The sequence below is a fragment of the Bremia lactucae genome, linkage group LG6 (genome assembly GCF_004359215.1).
Source record: "Bremia lactucae strain SF5 linkage group LG6, whole genome shotgun sequence".
In the NCBI taxonomy this organism is placed as follows: domain Eukaryota; phylum Oomycota; class Peronosporomycetes; order Peronosporales; family Peronosporaceae; genus Bremia; species Bremia lactucae.
The window spans coordinates 5,764,939-5,789,917 of NC_090615.1; the positions used below are offsets into that span (position 1 = coordinate 5,764,939).

At 45.0% G+C, this 24,979-nt stretch overlaps 10 protein-coding genes across 10 annotated transcripts; 6 read left to right on the top strand and 4 right to left on the bottom strand.

Moving 5' to 3' along the window:
• Positions 1-5,557: 5,557 nt before the first annotated feature.
• CCR75_000973 (uncharacterized protein) lies at positions 5,558-9,037 on the top strand (the record flags this gene model as incomplete). The annotated part of the gene is made up of 1 exon (XM_067959078.1): positions 5,558-9,037. The coding sequence occupies one exon, from the start codon at positions 5,558-5,560 to the stop codon at positions 9,035-9,037; it is 3,480 nt and encodes a 1,159-aa protein (XP_067818081.1).
• On the bottom strand, positions 5,614-10,950 carry CCR75_000972 (uncharacterized protein). The gene is made up of 2 exons (XM_067959077.1): positions 9,423-10,950; positions 5,614-9,352 (listed from the first exon to the last, which is right to left on the bottom strand). The coding sequence occupies exons 1-2, from the start codon at positions 10,884-10,886 to the stop codon at positions 9,179-9,181; spliced, it is 1,638 nt and encodes a 545-aa protein (XP_067818082.1). The 5' UTR covers positions 10,887-10,950; the 3' UTR covers positions 5,614-9,178.
• A 132-nt stretch (positions 10,951-11,082) lies between these two features.
• On the top strand, positions 11,083-13,365 carry CCR75_000971 (uncharacterized protein; the record flags this gene model as incomplete). Its single annotated transcript, XM_067959076.1, has 1 exon — positions 11,083-13,365. One exon carries the CDS (start codon positions 11,083-11,085, stop codon positions 13,363-13,365), a length of 2,283 nt encoding a protein of 760 aa, XP_067818476.1.
• Positions 12,049-14,183, bottom strand: CCR75_000970 (uncharacterized protein). The gene is made up of 2 exons (XM_067959075.1): positions 13,628-14,183; positions 12,049-13,570 (listed from the first exon to the last, which is right to left on the bottom strand). The coding sequence occupies exons 1-2, from the start codon at positions 14,131-14,133 to the stop codon at positions 13,384-13,386; spliced, it is 693 nt and encodes a 230-aa protein (XP_067818083.1). The 5' UTR covers positions 14,134-14,183; the 3' UTR covers positions 12,049-13,383.
• Positions 14,160-15,343, top strand: CCR75_000969 (uncharacterized protein). The gene is made up of 3 exons (XM_067959074.1): positions 14,160-14,608; positions 14,672-14,761; positions 14,834-15,343. Exons 1-3 carry the CDS (start codon positions 14,322-14,324, stop codon positions 15,216-15,218), a joined length of 762 nt encoding a protein of 253 aa, XP_067818440.1. The 5' UTR covers positions 14,160-14,321; the 3' UTR covers positions 15,219-15,343.
• Positions 15,344-16,293: 950 nt separating this feature from the next.
• CCR75_000968 (uncharacterized protein) lies at positions 16,294-17,109 on the top strand (the record flags this gene model as incomplete). The annotated part of the gene is made up of 1 exon (XM_067959073.1): positions 16,294-17,109. The coding sequence occupies one exon, from the start codon at positions 16,294-16,296 to the stop codon at positions 17,107-17,109; it is 816 nt and encodes a 271-aa protein (XP_067818439.1).
• Positions 17,110-18,434: 1,325 nt separating this feature from the next.
• Positions 18,435-22,421, top strand: CCR75_000965 (uncharacterized protein). Its single transcript, XM_067959070.1, has 6 exons — positions 18,435-19,778; positions 19,847-19,936; positions 20,021-20,146; positions 20,226-20,503; positions 20,577-21,453; positions 21,515-22,421. The coding sequence occupies exons 1-5, from the start codon at positions 19,533-19,535 to the stop codon at positions 20,950-20,952; spliced, it is 1,116 nt and encodes a 371-aa protein (XP_067818442.1). The 5' UTR covers positions 18,435-19,532; the 3' UTR covers positions 20,953-21,453; positions 21,515-22,421.
• Positions 20,999-21,439, bottom strand: CCR75_000967 (uncharacterized protein; the record flags this gene model as incomplete). Its single annotated transcript, XM_067959072.1, has 1 exon — positions 20,999-21,439. One exon carries the CDS (start codon positions 21,437-21,439, stop codon positions 20,999-21,001), a length of 441 nt encoding a protein of 146 aa, XP_067818444.1.
• CCR75_000966 (uncharacterized protein) lies at positions 21,449-22,330 on the bottom strand (the record flags this gene model as incomplete). The annotated part of the gene is made up of 2 exons (XM_067959071.1): positions 21,449-21,469; positions 21,506-22,330. 2 exons carry the CDS (start codon positions 22,328-22,330, stop codon positions 21,449-21,451), a joined length of 846 nt encoding a protein of 281 aa, XP_067818443.1.
• A 335-nt stretch (positions 22,422-22,756) lies between the features above and the next one.
• Positions 22,757-24,977, top strand: CCR75_000964 (uncharacterized protein). Its single transcript, XM_067959069.1, has 6 exons — positions 22,757-23,039; positions 23,101-23,335; positions 23,399-24,114; positions 24,187-24,329; positions 24,369-24,540; positions 24,630-24,977. The coding sequence occupies exons 2-6, from the start codon at positions 23,239-23,241 to the stop codon at positions 24,885-24,887; spliced, it is 1,386 nt and encodes a 461-aa protein (XP_067818441.1). The 5' UTR covers positions 22,757-23,039; positions 23,101-23,238; the 3' UTR covers positions 24,888-24,977.
• Positions 24,978-24,979: the final 2 nt, after the last annotated feature.

Sequence of the window (24,979 nt, forward strand, 5' to 3'; positions counted from 1 at the left end):
AATCGTATCCGAATTGGAGCGAGTTTTTACCGATGGTCGAATTCGCCATCAATAATTCGGTGCATGCGTCTACAACACATACACCGTTCTTTGTGAATGGCTTACTCCATCCTTGCATACCCACCCAATTAGAGGGATCCTCTAGTTAAAGGGGGGGGGTGGACTCGCACGAGCAAATCCAATTCTGGCTCATGCTCATCACGCGTCGAAATTAACAACGACGCGAGTGATGTCGATGTCGAAGAAATCGACATCGAAAATGAGAATGATCTCATGGCAGTACGCACAAAGCGTACTGAAAAAGACAAAACAAATGAGTTAGCAGTAGAATTTCTGATAACTCGAGAATCAATAACCCGTTTCGTTCAGGATTCCATTGCTAACGCAGTGGGCCGACATAAATGGAATGCAGACAAACATGGAAGAGCAAAAGTTCATTCATTTAAAGTTAATGATCTAGTGCTACTCTCTACGTAAACCTACCTAAGCGATTAGAAACTAATGTGGGTAGCATTAATCTACTACCCAAGTTCATTAGTCCTTTCCGTGAACTGCACCGCAGAGGCAATGCGTACACAATAGGATTGCCACGTAGGATGCGAACGCATTCTACGTTTTACGTTGGTCGGCTCCAACCGTACCATCAGTACGCGGCTTCTTCTGCAAGGCCTTTAGTTTTGGACGCTTAAGTCAGCTATTAAATGGTACGCTTTGTATCAATCCCAGTCCGTGAACGGTAGCAAGTGATATCCCAGCAGCGCCACCCCATAGTTTTAATTACCAGTTCCGGTGTTGGGCCTCCCTCTTTCACGACCTACTTGATAGTACCGCTCCCGTAGTGGCTTCTTAAATTTCTCCGGCAAATTTATGTTTTCATCCTTCTCGTCTCTTAGTTTAGCTTCGTCCTCATTGTCCTTGATGGCATCATAATATCCTGCCGCCTCGGAGGGATGAAAAGTTTCAAATCTGGAAGGGGCCTTGTTTGCCGCTTCCGAGGACGGATTTGATCCCCTCCCCGCCCAGTCGATGTCAATGCTACCACCCTTTTCAAGAATCTCCAAAAGATTCTTGTGATCGCGAACCAGATTCTCATGTTGAACCTGAAGTTTCTCATGCCGGTTCCGAATATCCTCGAAACTACGATGAGCTGACGACAGCTCATCGCGAACAGCAAGATACTTCCGTTCGTACTCCAACATGGAGTAGGCACTCTTTGAACGGTCTTCCAACCGCTCGATATGGTGAGTCTGCACCGTCTGCTCCAACGAGCGACGCTTGCCGCGCTCGTGTTCAAGTCCCTCCTCCAAATCATGGAGGAAGTGATCTATTTTGTCAATCCTCGACATTAGATCCGACATACGTTTCGGATCGAATTTTCCCTCCTACACCACAACCATTGGTGGATTCCCACGGTGGTTAGCGTTTCCTTGTGGAACGTATCCAGAACCACCGTGATGTGGAGGGGCAGCGAACGAGTTATCTTGTTCGCTGTCGTGGTTATCCACCTTCGCATGACAGCTGGGAGCCTCATTCCCAGCTGATTTCTGACGTTGAGGGTCTCGTCCGTCAGTATGACGAGACCCATCCGATGGTTCAGAAGGCCCATCGGAAAACACGCGCCCCTGGCGCTTGTAAATCGATTGCAAAACGTCAATCGCGTCACGCATCTCAATAGAGATGCGAGCCCTTCTTCAGGGCGAAGAAAGGGAATAGGCATCCCCTTTTACCCTCTTCGAGTTGTCTACACAACACGGACAGGGATCACCCCACGTGAGGCATGGAAGTCCAGCTTTACGTGACAACCGATGCAATTTATACTTTGCACCGGTTAGAGTTCGTTTCTCAAATTTAACGCGATTCGCGTTAAGTTTTTGAAGCCAGGCCTGGCGTCCAATGTCTTTGACATTACGAATGAACGCGCTCCAGGCTTGCATAAGCGAGACTTTATCTCGCTTATTATGGCCACAAAACCATCGATGCTTTAGAAAAGCATCGAGATAGAAATCTTCCTCAGCGAGAAAGTTCTTCGCGCTGGGATCAAGCCCATGTGGCTTTGTCGCAATAAATAAGGGATATTTATTGTGAGGAGAAGTTTCTCCAGACAATCTATTGATTAGCCGTTCTGGCAAAAGCCACAACTTCTTTTCAGGGGCAAGATGAGACACTTACTGTCTTCACTCCCCTGAGTGGTACCCACTGAAGAAAGGGTACCACAAGAACTTTTCTTACGATGGCTTACGCCATCGTCGTCACCTTGCACACAAACACGTGCAGGTGACCGTATGGGAGATCGTACGGCCGATGAGGGATCATCCTCATCGTCGGATCCAAATAGACTATTTACTCGTCTATCAGAATGAGCCCTCTCATTCGAAGGCTCATTGTCAGCCTCCTGACGTCTATCAGGCGACTGTTCCATTCTCCCCGAGTCAACCATTTCATCCGACTCGCATTCGTAGTCGGCCTCCAAAGAGGAGTCGTATTCACGTGGTGAATGGTCCACGTGCACTCGCAAGATCAAGTGCTGTGCGAGTGAAAGATACTACGGCAGACGTTCCGTCTGCCGCAAGAGATAACAGTGCGTCACCCCGCATGAGTTGACTCTTCATGTGATGGAAATTTTTAAGTGATGGTTCTGACCAATCAACATCGTTTTAAAAATTAAGTGGTCACATACTGACCACTCCATCCAATGACACTCAGAGTGATTGTCGTTTAAGGGAGGGGTGATGTAACGGAGTGTATCGTTACATGAAATTATCCCTTAAAGGTTGTTAATCAATATATTATCTAAAAGGTAGAAAATATTTGCAGGATATTACTTTATATAGTAATATTCAGAATTCTTATCCATAAATAGGTATAGACCATTATACCTATTAAGTCCGCAGACTAATCAGCTGTAGGAGTAATCAAAGAGAGAGTTACATATAAGATAGAGATAAGAATTCATTTACATGTTTAGTATTAGATTAAAATTAAGTTAGCATTTACAAAGATAGAACAAGAGACACTTAATTATATTTAATACAGTTTTTATTTTACTCTCTTCGGCTAGTTACCTTAAGAGAAGTCTTCCTCTTCACGTACTAGTGTACGTGAAATAACGTTAGGCACCACTCGCAACTGAAGCAGTGCGAAGTGGACTTGTACTGAAACAGTACAAGTAGTAGTGCCCCGTTACAGCTACTGATTGACTTCCGATTGTTTTTGTAACCCGCATAGTCTGCAACCCTCGTCTAGTGAGTGTGCAAGCGAGTTCCCTGCTCATTTTCGTTCTCTAGGCGAAGCTTGACGTCCTTAGTACCCTTCGGGTACCTACATCGCTCGTCGTCGGTGCATGAGCTCGCCGAGTTGCTCGGTGTACGGTGTACGGCGTAGGGAACAGCTGAACGCGTACAGCGATCCAGCAATACAAGCGATCCAACGATAGACTGGAAATTCTACACCGATGAATTCCAAACTGCGCCCTAGTGTATCCATCTAGTGTGTATTGTTGTCGTGGTCAAGATTAATCGGCATCATCACCAAGTGCGCATTTTGTGACCCAAACTTCATCATTATCTCAACGAAAGCAGCTTCTTAGACGATTTCGCACCCACACTCATCTGAGTGACTGATCTTCATACCCAAAAATTTGCTGACAACACCCAAATTCTTTATCTGCAGCGTTGCCAGGAAACGAAATACCGATTCCACTCGCCCCTCCATAGTTCCTGTAATTCGTAAGTCGACGACGTATACCCCCACGACCATTCTATCGTCACCATTCATTTTGAAGTTAAGGCACGAGTCACTTACGCACTGCAGGAAGCCAACTCGGAGTACTACTGAGTGCGAAGCTGAGACCATAGTCTTCCAGCTTGCTTTAGCCTATACAGGCTTCTCTTGAGCTAAAAACCACTTGACCAGCGTGCTCAATACCGAGTCGCTAAATAATTGCTTGGCTAATTTGCATTTTCTAAAGGATGTACATGTAGATATTGAGGTCCGGCTCCGTAGACGCCTTCACATATGCATTAGGCACGCCGCCGTGTCTTGCTGGAACTTCCCATATCTGAGCCAGTGCCATGATGACTTTGCCGGGCGTCATATCCATTACAGCGGCGAACGTCAGGGTATATTTTTGCCGATCGACTGCTCGTTGCCACACGCTACCATGCAGGCCTTGTATCGCTCGATGTTCCCATCGGCATCCGTCTTCGCTTTGAAAACTTACTTGGTATGGAGAAGTCACATCTCTTAAGTTCTTGGTACCAACTACCACGTCTCATTTGCTTCCAGCGAGTCAATTACAGCACTCCCACATTCTTACAGACTGGTCAACGATTCTGTACTCGGCGCCTCCATACGTATGAAGGCAGTCAACCTTGCAGTTGAACCGCTTTTCAAAGGCGAGTAATACGCGGCAGTAGTTACTCTTCTGGCCGACGATTTTAAAAAATTGCGGTTTCCAATCCTGTTGACCGGCGTGATTGGACCCTTGATATCGCTGCATATCACACCACCCACCCTACCAATAGGCGCATTTTCACTCTTTAGGAATGGTTTATGCGATGTTATCGATAGGTTTATTCAGTTCGATCGTATATGTCTTCCTTCGACTGCTTATTGCGGCGCTGCTTACCTTGCGCACAAGTCAAGCAAGTGGGTCGCTCTGTGTCTGTAGCCTTATTCCACTCGCTGGATCACTCGCCATTAATTCGACTATATCGTAGGGGAGATGCTCAAATCTCGGGTGAAATTCGAGTAGGCTTCCCAGCTGAAAGCTCGAAGTCGGCCTCAGCGATTGCTGCAACCGCACTCACATCAGTTTGCTCGTTAATTGTGTCGACCGACCATTTACCACCAATACGTTGCTGTCGTCTTTGTCAACATCAAAACTTGCAGCCAACATGCCGACGAACCATGTACATCGTAACGAAGTTCACACCCCCATCTGATGAATGTGTTAGGGCATCCATAAGGTGTGAATATCCGACGAGTGAGTGCGATGGCCTCACTTGTGGTTTGGTCGTTTGCACGACGGCACCAGACCTCAGTGTGAATGCCCATCACACTGTGGACATGAAATAATTAACTTCCCGTTAAGTGTATCAAATACTTAACGGGTGTGTAATAGCAGACTGTTTCACGCCTCCTTGCGCGACGCTTAATCGTATCTTGTAAGGATTGGCGAGGTTGAATGAAACTTACTCACCAGACTGTTGTATTTTTGCTACAATATTACCTTTACGGTGATAACGGAAATGTTGATCAAAAATTACTAAATGATAATTATTTTATACTTCTTTATTATTTTCTATTATACAAATTAATACATATTGTTCCTTTTATAGGAAATAACATTTTGTGTGACGGGAACTTAGCTCTTCTTCTTTAGGTTGAATAGCCACATCTTCCCCTAAAATAGTCTTTTAAATCTGCTATAAAAATTAATTCAATTGTGTGAAGGCTATGTCTAACTTTTAGTAAAATTACGCTCTCTCATTAAAAATTGACCTTCTTCCACCGTCAATAAAATTGGAATTATTGCATTGATGACCACGGCACAATTATGGAGAAGCTCGAGGAACTAAGTCTCATCTCCAAGGTGTGTCAGGCGCTCGAGAACCACCTTGGCATGAGCGATAAGACCCTCGCTGAGTTCGTTATCGATTTAGTGCGTAGGAGCTCGAGTTACGCAGGTTTCTTAGCGTTAATCGAGACGGACGAGTTACCGCTGCCATCCGCGCTAGCCGAGAATCTTTACCGCATCGTGCAAACAATGGCACCGCACAAAATGAACCAAAATACAACGAGCCTATCTAACACTAATAATACAAGTAAGAATACAAAGCGTTTGAATCAACTCGACGAAAAGCTGACGGCTGCGGATATTATCGGTGTATCGATTAACGACGAAGAGGACACTCCATCCACTTTTCGACATCATGAGACTGTGAAGAATCATTCTTCCAGTCGTATGAAAGAACGTGATCGATATGGACGTGACCGAAGCCGTACACGCGAAGAAGATTATAATCGAAGAAAACGATCGCGATCCCAAGGCCGGGATCGAAGATCTCGAGATCGTCGAGATCAAGACATGTACCGATCGTCTCGATCTCGTCGAAAGTACAATCAAAAGGATGACGTTTCATCTCGAGAGATTGAGCTCTATGGTATTTACAATGGTCGCGTCTCGAAAGTCATGGACTTTGGCATTTTTGTCGAACTCGACGGGTTTTCAAACGACCAAAAGAAAGAAGGCTTGGTTCATGTGTCGAATGTATCGATTCATCGCGTTAGCAATGTAAAAGACGTTGCAAAACGTGGTGATCGTGTTAAAGTAAAGTTGATTTCCATCTCGGGTATGAAATTATCCTTGTCCATGCGTGACGTGGATCAGCAAAGTGGTGACGATTTAATGCCCCAGCGCTCAAGTACGGGAATCGAGCGTGCACGACAAGAGAACAAAGCGTTGGACGCACGTTCGTGGATTAATACGTCTGCTCCAGGGATGCAGCGATCTCAATTTGACGAGGACGAGACAAAACCACAGCGTGCAGTCAAACGCATGTCGTCACCCGAACGATGGGAAGTTCAGCAATTAATTAACTCGGGTGTGCTCTCGGTGGAAGATTATCCAACGTTTGATGACGAACATGGTCTATTGAATACCGAGACAACCGAAGAAGATTTTGAAGTCGAATTAAATGAAGACGAACCGGTGTTTTTGCGTGGACAGACGCATATAAGTCGAGAATTGTCTCCTGTGAAGATTGTCAAGAATCCAGATGGATCCATGCAGCGTGCCGCCATGACACAGTCCAACTTGGCCAAAGAACGTCGAGAAATGCGTCAGACTCAAGCGAATCAATTGATTGATTCGATTCCGAAAGATTTGAATCGACCGTGGGAAGATCCCATGCCTGAGGCTGGCGAACGCCACTTTGCACAAGAATTGCGTGGTATTAATATGAGCTCGACGTTTGAGCTACCAGAATGGAAACAAAAGTCTGTGGGTAAGAATCTATCGTACGGCATTGTGTCGACTAAAACCATTCTTGAACAGCGTGAAAGCTTGCCGGTTTTCAAGCTAAAACGCCAATTAATGCAAGCTATTGCGGAGAACCAAATACTTGTCGTTATTGGGGAAACTGGTTCAGGAAAAACGACGCAAATGACGCAGTATATGGCCGAGATGGGATTGACTTCCACGGGTATTATTGGATGTACGCAACCACGTCGTGTTGCTGCTTCGTCCGTGGCAAAGCGTGTGGCCGAGGAATTTGGCTGTGCACTTGGACAGGAAGTTGGGTATTCCATGCGATTTGAAGATGTTACGAGTCCCGAGACCGTGATCAAGTACATGACGGAAGGAATGCTGCTTCGCGAATATCTCGCTGATCCGACGTTGTCCAAGTATAGTGCTTTAATGCTTGATGAAGCCCACGAACGAACGATTAATACCGACGTTCTTTTTGGACTGCTGAAAGACCTTGTGCGAACACGAAAAGACCTCAAGATTATCGTCACATCGGCTACGCTAGATGCGGAGAAATTCTCACGCTATTACTTTGATTGTCCCATCTTTACGATTCCAGGAAGGACATTTCCTGTCGAGATTCTCTATACGAAAGAACCCGAACTCGATTACTTGGATGCTTCTCTATTGTGTGTAATGCAAATTCACTTGTCCGAACCGGAAGGGGATATTTTATTGTTCTTAACGGGACAAGAAGAGATTGATACGGCTTGCGAAGTGCTCTATCAGCGCGTAAAGGCGTTGCAAGAACGAGCATTGGCACCAGAACTCATCATTCTACCAGTCTACGGAGCCCTTCCTTCTGAAATGCAGTCGCGGATTTTTGAACCTGCACCCAAAGGTTCTCGCAAATGCGTCGTTGCGACGAATATTGCCGAGGCCTCGCTAACAATTGATGGCATCTACTACGTTGTCGATCCTGGATTTTGCAAACAGAATGCCTTTAACTCGAAAATTGGCATGGATTCGTTAGTAGTCGTACCATGCTCTCAAGCTTCAGCTCGACAACGTGCAGGCCGTGCAGGTCGCACAGGTCCAGGGAAATGCTATCGATTGTACACGGAGAATGCGTACAAGAATGAGATGCTGCCAACGACTGTACCTGAGATTCAGCGAGCAAATCTCGGCGCCGTGGTGCTGCAATTAAAAGCCATGGGCATTAATGACCTCATGGGATTCGACTTTATGGACCCACCACCACAAGATGCACTTGTGATGGCCCTGGAGAATTTATACGCATTGGGTGCATTAGACGACGAAGGATTGTTAACGCGCTTGGGCAAGAAAATGGCCGAGTTTCCCGTGGAACCGAAAAACGCCAAGGTTTTGCTAACCTCTGTCGTACTAGGATGTGCCGAAGAAGTATTGACAATTGTGGCAATGTTATCGGTTGAGACAGTCTTTTTTCGTCCGAAAGAAAAGCAAGCACAAGCGGATCAAAAGAAGGCCAAGTTTCATCAACCAGAAGGCGATCACTTGACATTACTAGCAGTGTATGAAGCCTGGGCAAACTCCAAGTTTTCGAATCCGTGGTGTTATGACAACTTTATTCAAGCTCGAGCCATTCGTCGAGCTCAAGACGTGCGAAAACAATTGCTCTCGATTCTTGATCGCTACAAAATGGACGTTGTCTCGTGTGGCAAAAACTTTAATAAAGTCCGACGAGCTATTGTCGCAGGCTACTTTGCCAACACGGCCAAGAAAGATCCGCAAGAAGGCTACCGGACGATGGTCGAAGGTCAGCCCGTGTACATTCATCCATCGAGTGCTTTGTTTAACAAAAGTCCCGAGTGGGTTTTGTACCACGAACTTGTGCTTACGACCAAGGAGTATATGCGGAATATCATGACAATTGAGCCCAAGTGGCTCGTGGAACTTGCTCCTGCTTTTTTTAAGAAAGGAGATCCGACCAAACTCTCCAAGCGTAAGCGAAACGAAAAGATCGAACCGCTCTTTGATCGATTTAATCCACCGGATTCGTGGCGTCTTAGTAAGCGTAGAAATTAGCTTGTCTCGCCTATGACATTCGTTTCCGAATGTCTACAGAACACAAAGAAAATGGCGCGGTTGTAATGGCAAAGTTCATGCTTTTGAATTTGAATAAACTACGTCAGAAACAAAAAAAAGTCGCGAATTCTTCTCATTGCGTTACATGCCTCGAGGCTTGGGGCCACCAGCCGCTTTCGCCATGATGATTTGATCGACCCGAAGAACTGTGATGGCCGCGTCAGCTCCAAGGCGAATCGCAGACATCTTGGTCTCGAGATGGTCCCAAATGCCTTTCACCATTGCGTCTGGAATCACGTGAGACGATTGTTCATTCTACAGCACACAACAAATCAGTGTCTCCACAATTCTTGTATCAATCACCACAAATTAAACGACTACGTACGTCCACATCGACTCCAGCATGTTTATTCCCGGCTGCGTGCGCAGCGTACAAACTCGAAAGCACCTCCGTGGCCATTTGTCCGGAATTCTCGGCTAGAATACGCGGCACGATCTCCAGCGCGTCCCCAAATTTCTTGATCGCATATTGATCAAGTCCTGGCGTCGCGTCTCCATAGCTTCGAATCTGACGAGACAATTCAATCTCTGTCGAGCCAGCGCCAGACACCAAGCGATTGTCGCGACACAAAGCTTTTACGCAATTCACGCCGTCATCAATTGCTCGCTCAATATCATTCAAGACATTGTCAGTGCTTGCACGCAATACAATCGTTGCAATCTTGGCATCTTCCTGGTCTTGCTGGAACACTGTCACCTTCTTGCCCCCAATTTCTTTGACTACAATACTGTCACAAAAGCCCATTTCATCAGGTGTTGGGGCCCCCAGACGCACGAGTGCATTGGCATTCACCGCACGGCACAATCGACGTAATTCCCACTTGGATTGGATCTTGAGCGTCAAAAGGTGATACTTTTCAAGAAAATGAAGGGCCATTTCACTTATACTACCCCCCGAGACAACAACCGTAGCCCCCGAGTCATAGATTGCACGAATTGCTTCTTCTAACTTGGCTTCTTCGCCCTTATTGTAATTCATAAGCTCTTTCGCGTCTTTGATTAAAACCGTGCTCTTGGCTTCTGTCGATGAAATTTCCAATCCACATCCAAAGATTGCAACCTTCGCATTCAAAGCTTTTTTAATACTACCTTCAGTATTCCGTTGAATGACCATTCCTCGAATGACAGTCGAGTCATTCAAGTTGCCTCCCATGATCTTAGCGACACGAATGTTGTCGACATTGATGGATGGTTTCTTAGGAGCGGCGGGCATGACATTTAAACACGCTTCTGCCACGAGTTTTGACAATAAAGTTTCGTATCCATACTGTTTCGAAGCCAGAGATGTCCGAATCGCCTTTTGGAGCTCGATTTCGTCACGTGGGTCTTGTACGTGGACGCATTGAAGCGTTTGAAGAATCTCTTGGCATTTTTCATGGGCTTTTTCATACCCCGTGACGATTTCACTCGCATGGAGGCCCATGCGTAGTAGACTTGCGGCTTCCAAGAGGAGCTCCCCCGCGAGCGCAACAACGAGGCACGTGCCGTCACCGTAGTCGTTCTCCTGCATCTTTGCAGCCATGACAACCATACGAGCAGCAGGATGAACGACTTCGAGCTCTTTGACGATCGTTGCCGTGTCGCTTGTAACGAAAATCCGTTCCAAGTGATTGATCACGAGCTTATTCATGCCGTTCGGACCAAGCGACGACCGTGTGATCGCTGCTAGCTGCTTGACTGCATCAATGTTCTTGGCCACGGCCTCGTCGACGCCTTCAAAGTGCTTGTGGCCTTCTTTTAATAGCGACGAAAGGCCTCCGGCCACGTTCAGTCCCATCGACTTGGACATGCTTGCTTTCTGCTTGGCTGGTGTCAAAAGATTCTCTTTATTTACATGGTGGTCCACATGATATCTAATTAATACGGATTGGCTAAAATCACTTCACAGTTAATTCAAATAAGAATTATATTGATTGGCTGAAAAGAAAGCCTTGTTTTAACCTATTGGATGGGTACGAACACGAAAAGCTCGAGATACGCCTGGCATGGACGGCTTCTCGCTTAATATCTCGGCTTCTAGCGGCACACGTGCTCCGGTAAAGCGAAAAAATACTTTTCGCGCAAAGCAGCAAGCAAAGCGTGCTAAGATCAAGGCGAAGAAGGGTCTGAAGGTGCCGCAGAAGCCGCTGAACCAGTCCTCGAAGGGTCCGAGCCACCTCGACCAACCACATAATGGTCTTACCCCACGTCAAGTCGAGGTACCTTCGCCGCAGTTACCAAGTAATAAAGGTATGGCTCAAACTAATAGCGTGGAGCCATTAAGACAGCACGAGCCGATCCTCAAGCCTGAAAAGTCTCTAGCGGAAAAAGAGCCGAAAATCGAGGTTAAAAGTGCCTCTGAAGTCACAGAAAAGCAGGAACTGGAGCCGAATGTGGACAAAATCAAAACATTTGGCACACGTCGTAACCCGAACAAGGACAATTACAGCGTAGAAAAGTTTACACAGCCTACTGTCCAGCTCGCGAATGTTTTATCGAAGCCACTGACTTCGTCATCTAGTAAAAAAATCTTTGCTCAACACACGTTTGAATCGATGCAACTAGCAACAAATCTCGTGCACGTGCTGCAAAAGGACGTCGAAAAAGGTGGCTTTGGTTTTAAACAACCGACGAACGTCCAGGTGCAAACGATTCCATCAGTGCTTCAACGCACTGATATTTTAATCAAGAGTGAAACAGGATCAGGAAAGACACTGTCGTATTTGCTTCCTATCGTTCAGCAATTGCAACAAGTGTCTCCACGTATCCAGCGACAGGATGGGTGCATGGCGCTGGTCTTAGCGCCCACGCGAGAGCTATGTACGCAGATTCTTGAGACAGCTACGAAGCTCATTCAGCCCTGTGTTTATCTCGTACCGGGTGCGATTATTGGTGGAGAGAAGAAAAAAGCAGAGAAAGCACGCTTACGCAAAGGTCTTACGATCGTGATTGCTACTCCTGGTCGTCTCGCCGACCATCTCGTTAACACGCAATCGTTTAATTACTCTCGCCTTCAATTTTTAGTCCTTGACGAGGCCGATCGTCTATTGGATATGGGCTTTGAGAAGCAAATTACGCAGATTGTAACCATCCTCAATAGCCAGAGAGTACCTCAAAAGCGACAAAACATTCTCGTGTCTGCAACTGTAAACAGTGGTGTCCAGCAATTGGCCAAGATGAGTCTGTGTAACCCCGTCTTGATCGATGCTGACGCCGTCACGAGTACAGACGAATCCCCTGTTACACTGATCAAGCCCGAAAAACCCGACACTTTTTCCATTCCTCACCAATTAATGCAACACTTTATGCTCGTGCCTGCAAAGACGCGATTGTGTGCGTTAACTTGCTTCTTGCGCGAAGAACTATGCTACGCACCTCGACCAAACACACCGAATTGTCCAAATCCTTGCAAGATTGTAGTGTTCTTGTCCACGTGTGATGCCGTGGATTTCCACTGCGCTTTGTTTCGCAAGTGTGTGTGGCCATCAATCGAAGAATCCTCGAAAATGCCTGAACATCATGGAGAAGCGTCAGTTTTTGGCCACCAAGGTCCAGTCTTTCGTTTGCATGGAAACATTCCTCAACACGAACGCGTGACGACTTTCAAGAGCTTTTGTGCGTCCAAGTCCGGTGTCTTATTGTGTACTGATGTTGCTGCACGTGGTTTGAATTTGCCTACTGTGAAATGGATTGTTCAGTATGATCCACCGACCGAGACGCGCGACTACGTGCATCGTGTAGGTCGTACTGCTCGAAGTGGGAACCAAGGAAGTAGTCTCCTCTTCCTCTTGCCGTCGGAATCCGATTACCTTATGTATTTAAGCAATCAAGGTCTTCAGCTCAATGCGTTGAGTTTGGAGAAAACCATTGCACGTGTTGGAAAGCACGGAGGGTTTGTTACATCTCGAAAGAAATTGCTTCACGAAATTGTTCAAAGTGATTTACAATTTCGATTTGAGCAAATGTTGTTGGTTGACAAGGGATTGTTTGAGCTTGCGTGTCAAGCTTTTCATTCGTTTATGCGAAGCTACGCGACCCATTCGTCCGATACACGAAATATCTTTCACGTTCGTAGTCTTCACTTTGGACATGTCGCCAAGAGTTTTGCTCTCCGTGATCCACCAGCGTCATCTAAGTTACGGGACACGGGACTAAATTCCAAGAAAGGATCGCTGCAGAAACGCAAAGAGCGGTTTGCCAAGCAGCAAGCCGTGGTTGCTCAAAAACAGAAAAAAGTGCGCGACGAAAAGCGACGATATGCACATAATGTCTCGGAATTTGCTAATTAGGCATTTTATACTTCAAATTTAAGTAAGACTTTTCCTCTTTTTCGATTTCGGCTTTTTTGCTGGAGTGTTTTGGCTACAATTCTTTTTCACAGGTTTGGCCTTGGTTGAAATCGGAAATAATGGCGCAAACACTGTCGTGACGTCCGAATTGCTGGTGATTTCAATGATTTTACCATTAATAGCTATTGGTAATTTTGGGAAAGCCCTAAGTTTAAACGTAAAGTAAGCCACTGGTCATAGCATTGACAACGACAGAACTTACCGAAGTAATGTCTGGAGTGCAAAGGCAGCACTAAAGCACTGCTGAGCCTTCATAATCTCGTCTTTCTTATGGCCATTTGTATTCAAAAAGTCCTGGACGATTTGCGATGCTACACTCGGGTTTTCGAGCTGTAGCTCAATGAATCGCGCAAACTCATGCACCACCGCTTCACGTTCGTGCATCCACTGGACCTTTTCCACCGAGAACACTCGATTTTTAATATCAAATATGCCAATAACTTGCGGTTCCAAGTAGTCACTTTCTTGGTCTTCTCTGTCTGTGTTCTCGTCTTCGCTTTTCGTTGACTCGATACGCTTGGAAGGTGGTTTGTGGCTGCGTACGAGCGCCATCAGCTCCATGCGTTGCTCCTCAGTTTTGCAAAGGGATAGGATTACATCAAGACCATATGTTACACCTTTCGGAAGAATTTGAGGCCGCAATGAAGGCGCTAGTGTCGTCACGACGTCCTGGAGCTGCTGCACTGCTGTCAGCGGGTCGCTTGCCATGATAATTGATTGGTTTTTGATATTCAATTTTATTTTGGTGCACCACACTAGGAAGCGATACCCAAACATAACTTCAAGTTGTGCACCACAGCATTCGGTAGAAAACTTCTATTTTATCAATAGTCGGACAATTTGACGGTGAACTTCATCACTTGAACCGACGCTTCTTAATAGGTGTATATATAGCTATGGACGCACCACTCTACTTGGCCATGACAACAGCGTATCTTTCGAAAGATATGAATCTTCATGGGGCTGTTGCCGTGCAGCCCCTGCCGCAAATCAACAGTAACATCGAAATGTCTCTTTCTGCGGCAGACGACTTGCTCCACGACGTCAACTTGTCAATTATCGCCGAGCCAGTGTCGCCCGCGCTGTCATCAGTGTCGTCAAAAGGCAAATGGCACCTGAAACGCCACGTTTGCGATGCGCTCAATTGTGGCAAGAGCTTTGATTCGAAGTGGGCCCTTATCCGGTGCGTTCGCGGTGTCTCCGTGATTATATTCGAAATGAATTTATAGCATGAATTAAAATGTAGCCATGTTCGTGTACATACGGGTGAGAAGCCATTTCAGTGTACCAACCCAACGTGTGATAAATCGTTTGCCGAGAAATCCGCGATGACTCGGTATGATGTACTTGCTTCATGTAGTTTATAGAAAAGGAGGTTTAAAAGATGCTAATTCAAAGGTCATGACAGCCACTTGCAGACACATTCACGGAATAAACCATACAAGTGCACGTATGCGGATTGCACCAAGAGTTTTAAAGGCAAGGATTACCTCGAGTTTCACTTAAAGATCCATATGGAAGGCAATCCTTATGCGTGTGAACATCCCACTTGCGCGAAAACGTTTTGTAGTCCCAAGAGTCTCAAGAAGCACATTCGTTTATGGCATAACCCGGGAGGAAAGCGCACGTCCATGGAGCAGCAGCTCAGAGAACGCATTATTAAAATGGCCACGCGCAATAAGGAGAAGACGCGCAGATTTGAGTCAACTGTTCGGACACTCATGGACGAGAATGAATCTTTGAAGAGGAGGATTGTCGAGCTCGAGAGTTGTCGTCTTCAGCAGCATCAATAACAGCATCTCGGATCACTGCAGCAATAAGTGTAGTTTATTGTCATATGTGGTCACCTTGGAAATAAAGGTTTATGCAGATTTTTTTTAAGAATATGAATGTTCATGTCACGCTGGTGCTTATTAAACGGTGTGTTGTCCATGTTTGTGCTGCGGGAAATGAAACTGAAGGTATGTCTTGTTGCTACAATATTACCAACTTTAGTAATATTGGAACTATTAAGTAAAAATTAAAACATTTCCAAAGGGTAATAATTTTGTACTTCGTTATTATTTCCATTTATAGGAAATAATATGTAGTATTACTCTTATAGGGAATAAATATGTATGTAACGTTACACGAATATCTTCGTAAGAAGTCGTCATGATACGTTTAGTTTTTACTATTGGATGTTATAATGTATGTGTTAGCATACTAATACATAATATTGCGGAGACGATACGATGCGGCACATATTGCTTTATGTTTTAGGAAAAAAGAAGAGCCAAAATATCCAGATACTTTTAAGCCTTTTATTGTTCCGCAAGTTAAATTCACAGCAAAAGAGTCGTCATTTTAGGACCGTCTGTAAAGCGATTCGATGCATGCTCTTTCAAACAGGTGATATATGTCTTTCCCGTGCAGCGCTGACTTAAGGATTACCATCAACATGCCATCGCAAATACGCAGCATTTGTGAAGTCAGGAACTGTGTCCATCACAAATTTTTATGGCCCACATGCAACGTGAGATGTAAATGCTATTTATAATTTTGTTCCAAAATAAGAACAAGATAACAAGGAATGAATCGAGTTCTCTATGAAGGCATAAAAGTCACATTCGCGACGGCACTTTAGATGAAGCTTTAGAAAAACCAAGTATTGTCTCGAGTAAGGTAACGTGTCAATTTGATTCCGTTAATTGCTTCAAAAGACGCCATTCAAAACCCAATCTGCAGAAGTGCTCTTTTATCCTTCTGCGGATTTGTGCTCTACTGCCGAAATTGCCCTTATTCAAAAAAACTATTATCTATGTTTTTGACTTTAAAGTGTGCAATGTGATTGGCAGTCCATCCAGTAAGTGTACCTAATCGTCTGCGATGATGTCAGCAGCGCTGCCCGTGGAGGGCGCAGGAGCAGTGGATATGGAGTTCATTCGACTACAGATGCAGCAAGGTCATCCGCCTCAAAATGTTCAGGAGTATCTTTGGCGAGTAAGGCTCGAGGCAGAAAATATTCCAGACGTCGTAGTGGCTCCAGACATCGATCCAAGACGGTTTGATGTCCAACAGACCAGCAACATGCCGAAATTAGAAGCTTTTGCCGTCGATGAATTGGATGCAAGCCGGTTTCCTGATAATGAGTGGAAGAGAAATTTACTGGCGAATTTTGCAGAATTGCGGCAGCTAATAGCATGCTGGGAAGCCATCGGACCGCCGAAAGCTAAGACGGCTATAGAAGGTGACGTTCCTCTTGAGATTCAACGCACAAAAGTACCTCGAATGAGTGACGAAGAAGGATGGATACACTTTTTTTTTGGAAAAGAAGAAGTAAAACATTCAGCCACTCTTCCTCATTTACGACTTTTGCTGCAATTTGATCAAGTGTTAACGCGAAGACTACTGGATTATCATGCCGCATGGCTTAGCGACGACATGACGTCACTTTCGCGGGCACAAGCCGTTTGGATTTATGCTTTGTTAGCAAGGCTGGATAAGCCTGTTCAAGCTACTGTAGCAGCTACGATTCAACAGATCCTACGTAGTTGTTGGACGCTTCGAAGCGAATTGGAATCGCTTTCGGAGGTTCAGCTTAAGCTGCTTAACATTCTTATTGTCATAGCCGGTGATTTTTTTGGCCAATTACATCGATCGGAACCTGACAAAGAGACAGCAGAGATGCGCATGTCCGCGTAAAGCATGCATCAATGAATTTTGTCACGAAGCACTTGCGCAAACTTTACTCGTTGCTGTATATATGACTTGTATCATCTCTTTGGCCATTAGCACGTAAAATATTTTGAATTTAAATGAAGTTGGACGGCAAATTTATCATCACCCAAGCTACAAAGCTCAACTTTCTTACAAATGTTTCCTAATATTGCATGCAGCCTATTTGGAGTAAGCGGCTAAGGATTATAATGAGTAATTTTAATTGCCATTGCCAATGTGTAGATATAGTAATTTGCTTGTATGAGGACCTTCCCAGGCGAGGCTGACATGGTGTCTCAATTCATGAATTCATGGTAATGTCTTTCTACCAGTTGTTCTGTATCCTAACTGCCTTGGCACAGTCGAATAATGACATTGATTTCGTTCCACGAAAACCAGTTTGTGTTCGATAACCTTGTTGTTGCTGCTAATGGCACTTCACGAGCGAGTGTACCATATCTTTGCTTTTGAGTTGTCACCTTTGCTACCCTTCCATCAGTATCTTTCACCATCATGTCTTCTTAGTGGGTTCTAAATGGATACTTTCGATGGAGCTCGCCGCAGATACGACCTGTTGCTAAAATAATGGAAAATACTATGGTCGGGTGTTCTTTCTATCCGGGCGGATCCAATTCAGGACCGTGAGTAGATAGATACAAATAGCATGTGCCGGCCGACCAGACAGATTACGGGCGATTAAAATGGCGCGACAAATGCGTCACAAACACACGTAACGGACAAACCAAGGTTTTCAAGTCTTCACATTTAAATGGAGCTGCGATTGTGCTCGAGTGAAAATTGACAAGTTCATGAAAGGAAAGAAAAGTAGCCATATTTAAACTTAATTACCTTTCAATATGTTCTGAAATACTGTAAATGTCCTAGCTGCCATAGCACCAAACTCGCTGACAAATCATCATTGCATGGTAGCTAATAAATTAGGGCCGTGAGCGGCACCTTCACCGAAGCCGCCGTAATAATTGCGCCAGGATGCAACGTCTGCATAATCGTATACAATCGACATGAGGTAGACGACCTTGGTCATGCGCATGTATATCTTATTTGCCCTGCGATTTTGCTTCAACTTAAAAGGCTTCGCATGTGTATTACAGAAGGTGATTAGCTGAAGTAGCAGTTTCGTCCTTTTTGTCGGGCTTTTTCCAAGAGTGTTCTGCGACTGCTCAAAGCAGCATTGTGTGGACCCCATAAGCTTGCAGCCAGCGCAGATAATTCCAGCTGGCCTCGCGGAAGAGCCACTATGGATGCAACAGCGCTCATTGTAGAACACACCTCACAGCCAGCGGGTCAGCACACGTTACAGGCGCTATCACTTCGCCTTGTGAGAGATACGCGCCATTACAGCCTCAGTCACGGCATCAGAGCCAAAAACGCTAGTGGCTGAAGGACAAGTGCTTTCTAATTGAATGATGCGCAAGTGCAGCTTACCTCGAACGCGTTCAGAGAGCGAAGTGCCGCGATTACAGGATCTAGAACACGCTGTACAGGCTGAAATTGACGACATTCGTGGACATGAGGAACTCTTTTTGCGTTCGACGTCGGAGCTCACGTTGATGATGAAGAAGCTTGGCCGAAAGCAGGGCCGCGCTTACTTTCGCTACGTGTTGCGCGACGTATTTGGGGAAAAGTCTCGTTTGTATGAAACTCGTGGGCCACCGTCAACGGAGCAAGTGTGCGTATACGCCAAGAGCGTTATTCAACGTTTGGCCAAAGCGCTTCATTTCGCTCCACTGGTCCTACGCGCTTGCTGTCACTACATGCTTACAGAATTTCGCAAAGCTTTTCCCGAGTGTAAGCAAGATGTTCGCATTGTTGTGGGAAGTCTTCTGTTCCTACGTATACTCTGTCCCGCGCTTGTCAAACCCGAGTTGTTTGAATTTCCTGCTCACACATCGCATTCGCTACTCATGGGCGTCCAGATTGCAAAACTTTTGCAGCACACGCTCAGCGGAACGCCAGTGGGAGACTCTAATTCGGACGACAGCAATGCATTTATAAATGCTTTTCAATCCGACGTGGCAACTTTTCTCGTGCGATTTCCTCAAATCCATGATGATTTTGGTCGCAAAGACTTGCAAAATAGGCCCGGAATGCATTCTTCTCCGTCAAGTCTCACGCCTTCGAGGCCTACCGACGCGGGTACCTGGGCACATGCACAGTCTTGGGACGCCCATCGCTCAAATCGCAATCTGCGCGCACTCTCAATGAGTTTTAGTGACGTTATTAAGAACAAAACAAAGTTCTCGCTACGCTTCTGGTCCCGAGGGACACGGTGACGTTCGTGAGTCGACGCTGTTAGAATAGGAACATATTATTTAATCGTTATCATAAGGTCGGTTGTTAATTACGACAACCAAATTTAAAGCTATTCTTTTTTCATGTCATTTTAAATGGACAACGTCGCTAGCACGAGCGGCAGCGAGCTGACGTGCGCGTGGGGCTGTCGTTACAGCCGTGTTTATGTGGGGACCACGGATGGAAGCATTTCTATGATGGGTGCGAAACCTGTTCATCGCGATGGAAGCATCCGCGCAGTCGCCGCGAACGGATCTAGTGAATCAGATGGAAACGACAGATCTGAACTAACAGTGCCAGATGCGCGCTGGCGATTCCGTTTATTTACGCATGCTGTGACGGTAATGCTGTCAACAATGCAATGCGCGAACTTGGGCTGAATATATTGTTAATGGCGCTTGCCTTGCAGAGTGTGTGCGGTTATGAAGAGCAGAACAAGGGTGCGCTCTTGCTTGTCGGAAGTGCAGCTGGCGAATTAGTGGTATTGCGCGAGGAGCTGGTAGGATTGGGGATACATTCGGAAAATAATAGCAACGTTACTTGGCGCTGACGCCCGCGCTGGCTCCCTTGTTGCAACGTATAGGAATTGCGGCGGTATCAGCTAGAAAGCGCCGTGCAACACATTTGCTTGAATCAAATTGGCGAATTTATTGTTGGGGATATGCTAGGTAACCTCTACGGTGTAACCCCGTACGAAATTTGCTGGAAGGTAATTGATTGCCTATCGAGATGCCACTGATGCCACTGCGAAATGGATACTTACATTGAAGTCATACTTTTTCGAATAGAGTCGAATGCCTTCTGACTTATTAAAATGCTGTAGTGAAAAAGAATATTACTACCCATCAATGACAGAGCCATCAGTGGTAGCAATTGTGCATGCTAAGCTCTTGGACGTTGAGAAAACACTGTCAAACTATGTTCTTGTGGCTGCTGGACAAAAATATTTACTGGTAACTCATTGTGGAAAAAAATATAGCGTTATTCGTACGAGCACGCCCATTGCCACGTTGACGAGCTTCCCATTCAAAGAAGAGGATGTTGTGCTAGCAGCAGGGGAGGAAGGGTACGTACTAATAATTATCTTCAGAATCGATGTAGGAAGAAATTAAATATCTTCGTCTTTGGCTTTGCCACAGAGTCATTTATCGTCTTGTGAACAACATGAGCTCTGTGTCGAAGGACATGATAGAGTTTCAATTCTATACGGAAAGGTGGGCCCAAGTGTCATTTCCCATTGTAAAACTAGTGACGATTGAAACGCATGCGTCATCATTGGAGATGAAGCCGTCAACTTTTGCATGGATGTGCTTGGGTTTTGAGGGCGAAGTCGCTCTCTTCCATGGACGCGAGTGTGTAAAGGAATGGAACACTGCATCTTTCGGCTATAACCGCAAGGTTGATTCAGGAATGCCCGTCGATCTGGCCGTTGTAGGGCATACTGATGCAAAATCGACGCAACACAGTGGTGTCATTGTTTTTCCCGAGAGAATGCTAGAATTCTCGCTTGATTAACAATAATAATTTATTAAACTTAAAAAAACACTACTATTTTTAATCGTTAATCCTGCTTTTCAGACATGCAAGGACGCCGAAAGAGCACCAAATTTTTACCGTCCATTGGAAGATATGCTTTCTCAATATCTGGATGTTTTGAGATAAGATATTCAATCAGATTCTCATACGAGAGAACTTTGCTACCATCTGCCAGTCGCCGGTTTGGAAAGTTCTGGCCAAATACACAACAGGGTACAACCGCAAATGGTTTTTGAAACGTTATGGCGACGTCAAATATAGAATCAGTTGCTTCGTCCGGGTGCATGCCCAGAAGTAGCGATGCGTGTTCGACGAGATATAAATTTTCTGTATTCTGGAAAAAGGATTCCATGTTGAACAGTGCCCGAATTTGCGGCACGAGTGTCTCATCAAGTCGTACGTCCTGTTGGTTGAATTCCTGGCGTCGATATTTGAAATATCTGTGCTGTTGTTTTGAGAGCTTCATTGGACGCTATCAACTTGTGTTACATGGAGGCTTACTAAATGAAAAAAAAAACAAATAACAACGAACCGGTTCAACGAGAGTGCAGCGCAGCCGTCGCTTGTTCCACAGCTCAAACGATACACAACCTCTACCACCCGCAATGTCCAGAACGCCTGTGCCTGACGCAAGATACTCTTCCCCAAACGTTTTGACCAGCCACTCGACAAAAACTTGAGCCCGTTGTTGCTTTCCACTCTTTGCGTGCGGATCTAAAGGGTCTTCTTTTAAGTGAGCACGATCACGTTTAAGATGGATGCGCTCTTTGACCCACTTGGCACGCTCGAGCTTTTGGTCGGCGTCACTTACGTGGAAATACTCGCACTTGTCGCCGTATTGACAAGTTTTGGAGTTGATCCAGAATTTGCAGTGTATCCGTACGTCTAAAACGCCTTGATGTACGACATTTTCAATGCTTTTAGGCTTCACTTTCTCTTTCATGAGGAGTTTTTTATCACTCGTAGCAATTGAAGGGAGTGGAAGGAACGTCACGTTCGGGTTTTCATCCTTCCACGCTCGGACAATTGTAATGTCGCGGGCATGCAATAGAACTAAGGCACCTTTTTCAAGACGCTCGATAAATCCTCGGACATTGACAATGTCGCCAACTTTGACTCGATTTCGAATAGTATTGACATCGTCTACTGACAACTCGTCGTCGATAATTTTGAGGATGACTTCAAGTCGCTCTCGCTCGCCACTTAGCACCGATGCCAAGTCAAAGAATGAGCATTTCCGACTAATTCGACGATGATGCATCAACTGGCCTGTCACCGTGATTTCATTAATTAGGGCATTTTCATTGCTTTTCGCTACTTCCTCGCGAAGTGCTGAAAAGGTTGTCCACACGGTCATATCTCAATGGCTATCACTTATGTGTGTCATTTGATTGGGCAAAAGTGCTTATATCTTTAAAAAAAAGGGGTATGGAGCATTGTTCATTAACGCAACGATACATTTTATAGATAATCTTTATCCTCGTCGACACTAGTTCAACAGAAGACTACCACGGTAATTAATCGTGTGAGATCAATCACATTACACGCGAACCTTGCGGCACCAAAAGCGCGATAAGCCTCACGCTAATCAAACGTTGGAATTGGCAAACTTTGTATTTTGTCTGCGCCATAAAAATTGGCTGAAAAGTAACAATACCAAAATGAAAAACTCGACAAAAGCATTATTTAGAATGCAGCGGTGGCTTTTTGTCTTTAGTGCCAGCAGGCTGATCGGAATAGCGGCTAGTCGAGCAACCTTCGTGCTGTGGCCGCAGCATATAAATGCAACACTTTCACTCTCCATATCCCCAGGTTTGACAATTTCTTAAGTTACTATTGTCATCCGAGAAGATCGCACTAGCAAAAGTCATGGCTAAAATTTCGCTCTCGTGCCGTCAGATAACTCTCCGTTTGTCGAGGCTTCACACGGAGGAGTACTGAGTACTTTCGACACAAAATTTGACACAAAGTCGAAAGTACACTGCATATCTCGCTATCATCAACGATAAGTAGTAACTTTATGTTGGATCTAGGTGGCTCTTGACCCCCTCATTGATGCAATTGAGGTAAAAGGAGTAGTCATTCCAAAAAAAAGTTGAGACTGATACAAATGCAAACGTATTTTAGATAAAGTGGAAGCCAGCTACTGATGTACATAGCTCGACATTTAATCGCTTTCTGGCTAGCTCGTCACGATTTGATGGGATCAATGCTGTCGGTATTCACTTGCACGTCGATTTACGCAAAGGAGTCCGTTGGATTGAAATGAATACTACATTTCACAAGCGAATCGAAGAAAATGTCCGTAAAGTCTTAGACAACATCGTACCTTCAGTCCAAATCTTACCAAATTTCTTAAAAGGTTGTAAAGTTGTCAATTGCCAGCAGTAGTTAACTTAACGTCTTACCAACTGTTCATTATTAGATTTCTTGGCCAAGTCTTTTTGCAATCACGCTACCTGGAAATCAAGCAATTCGCCAGAAAGGATATTTCACGAAGATGCTTCTAAATCGCAGACTCTTTGCTACTCGTCATCATTTCCATTTTGGCCGGGAAATGACAATTCGTCATTTTTCCACAACCTGTTTCAAAAATCGAACGCCAATACTGGTATCGTTAAGCATTCAATTACAGAACGTGCTTTGCTCGAAGCGCATCGAAACCTTCTTACGTGCCGACAGGAACCGATAATAGCAGCATTGAAATTGAGCCGTCGTGAAACTTCTCCTGCGACTCTCGAAGCCACTTTTTTCGGATCCTACATTGTAAGGTTTTGTCGTTCTGGTGCTGCTGATAGAACTGCAGTTCAAGTTCGCAGGAGCACAAGCGATAATTTCTTTGTGACGCCGATAATAAGCAAGCACAACATCTATGAACTTGAATACGCTTGGCTTCAGCGAAAAGGCAAAGCCGTTTCAGTAGAGTCAGTTTTAACGACTCCTATAGAAGTCCAAGTAACGCAACCGGTAGCTGCAGCCTTGATGCATGCAGCTATCATCGGAGAAGGCTTTCATCGTCGATACGTGATAGACGTGAAAGTCTTAAAGCACGAGGGATGTGGTAAAGCTACTAGAAACAATACGATTCTTCTACGCGTGCCTATCTCAAACACTGCATACATTGACTTGGATGAATTACGGGTACGATCACGCAATTGGTAGCCTTGAATTACTACGATGGTTTGTCAACTTAATTCGTCGCGTGAATAATAGAGGATGGAGCGTTTTAACGAGCTTAAGCTTGTGTCTTTTACAAAGCATATTGAAATTGAACGGCCTTCTCCGGTATCTGCGCAACACGTTATTGTTCTCGAGTTTCCAATGTCGGGCATACCTGCTGGTTCCTGCATAATATTGTTAATTGTTATTACTAATTCTTGACAATGGATTTGAAGGTCATTAAGCAACCAAATACACATTGAGTACCCGATTCACTTTCGATACCAAGCACCGTCTGAAACAGAGTCGTACCGGCAAGCATTCGTCATTGCTCCGGATATTTTTATCAAATGCCTTGATAAAAATCCGGCTGCTCGGAATAAGCTCAAGCCAATTCGTGATGATGTAGTACGGCGCTACTTTCAGGTAGCTAAAGAAGAACGATAGAATGGCTTTTAATTTAAGTTCTGCGGCTGATCGTTAATGTTTATAAACAGACCTGGGGAATCTCAAATCAAGAAAATTGGTTCAGTGACAGCGACTGGATCAATCTAGCAGCTGTGTCTCCTCTTCCAGCGCTGCAAATATCAATACCTGTTGGGTACCTACCATCAAGATGGCTCGTTAGCTATGTGACGCTAATGGCTACAATTGTAAGTGCGGCCATAATAATCTGGTTTTCGTATCGTGAGGCGTATGGAGTTCCGAAAGCTTGGGGAAAGTTTGAACCAAGCTGGAAAAGCAAAGATAATTAGGCACATTTACATGATGCTTTGTACATCCTTTGATTAGCTTTGAGTTTTGCTAAAAAGTTATAATGATACATAAAGAATCTATGAAACAAAGT

Coding starts and splice junctions, on each gene's coding strand:
- CCR75_000972 (XM_067959077.1), bottom strand. CDS start 10,886: ATGTCCAAGTCGATGGGACTGAACGTGGCCGGAGGCCTTTCGTCGCTA. Junction 9,353..9,422: donor ATGCTGGAGTCGATGTGGAC/GTACGTAGTCGT, acceptor TGTGTGCTGTAG/AATGAACAATCGTCTCACGT.
- CCR75_000970 (XM_067959075.1), bottom strand. CDS start 14,133: ATGGCAAGCGACCCGCTGACAGCAGTGCAGCAGCTCCAGGACGTCGTG. Junction 13,571..13,627: donor GCACTCCAGACATTACTTCG/GTAAGTTCTGTC, acceptor GTTTAAACTTAG/GGCTTTCCCAAAATTACCAA.
- CCR75_000969 (XM_067959074.1), top strand. CDS start 14,322: ATGGACGCACCACTCTACTTGGCCATGACAACAGCGTATCTTTCGAAA. Junction 14,609..14,671: donor TCGAAGTGGGCCCTTATCCG/GTGCGTTCGCGG, acceptor ATTAAAATGTAG/CCATGTTCGTGTACATACGG. Junction 14,762..14,833: donor GAGAAATCCGCGATGACTCG/GTATGATGTACT, acceptor AGGTCATGACAG/CCACTTGCAGACACATTCAC.
- CCR75_000965 (XM_067959070.1), top strand. CDS start 19,533: ATGGACAACGTCGCTAGCACGAGCGGCAGCGAGCTGACGTGCGCGTGG. Junction 19,937..20,020: donor TGGTATTGCGCGAGGAGCTG/GTAGGATTGGGG, acceptor TGCAACGTATAG/GAATTGCGGCGGTATCAGCT. Junction 20,147..20,225: donor CGTACGAAATTTGCTGGAAG/GTAATTGATTGC, acceptor TTTTTCGAATAG/AGTCGAATGCCTTCTGACTT.
- CCR75_000964 (XM_067959069.1), top strand. CDS start 23,239: ATGAATACTACATTTCACAAGCGAATCGAAGAAAATGTCCGTAAAGTC. Junction 23,336..23,398: donor CTTACCAAATTTCTTAAAAG/GTTGTAAAGTTG, acceptor GTTCATTATTAG/ATTTCTTGGCCAAGTCTTTT. Junction 24,115..24,186: donor TTGACTTGGATGAATTACGG/GTACGATCACGC, acceptor CGTGAATAATAG/AGGATGGAGCGTTTTAACGA.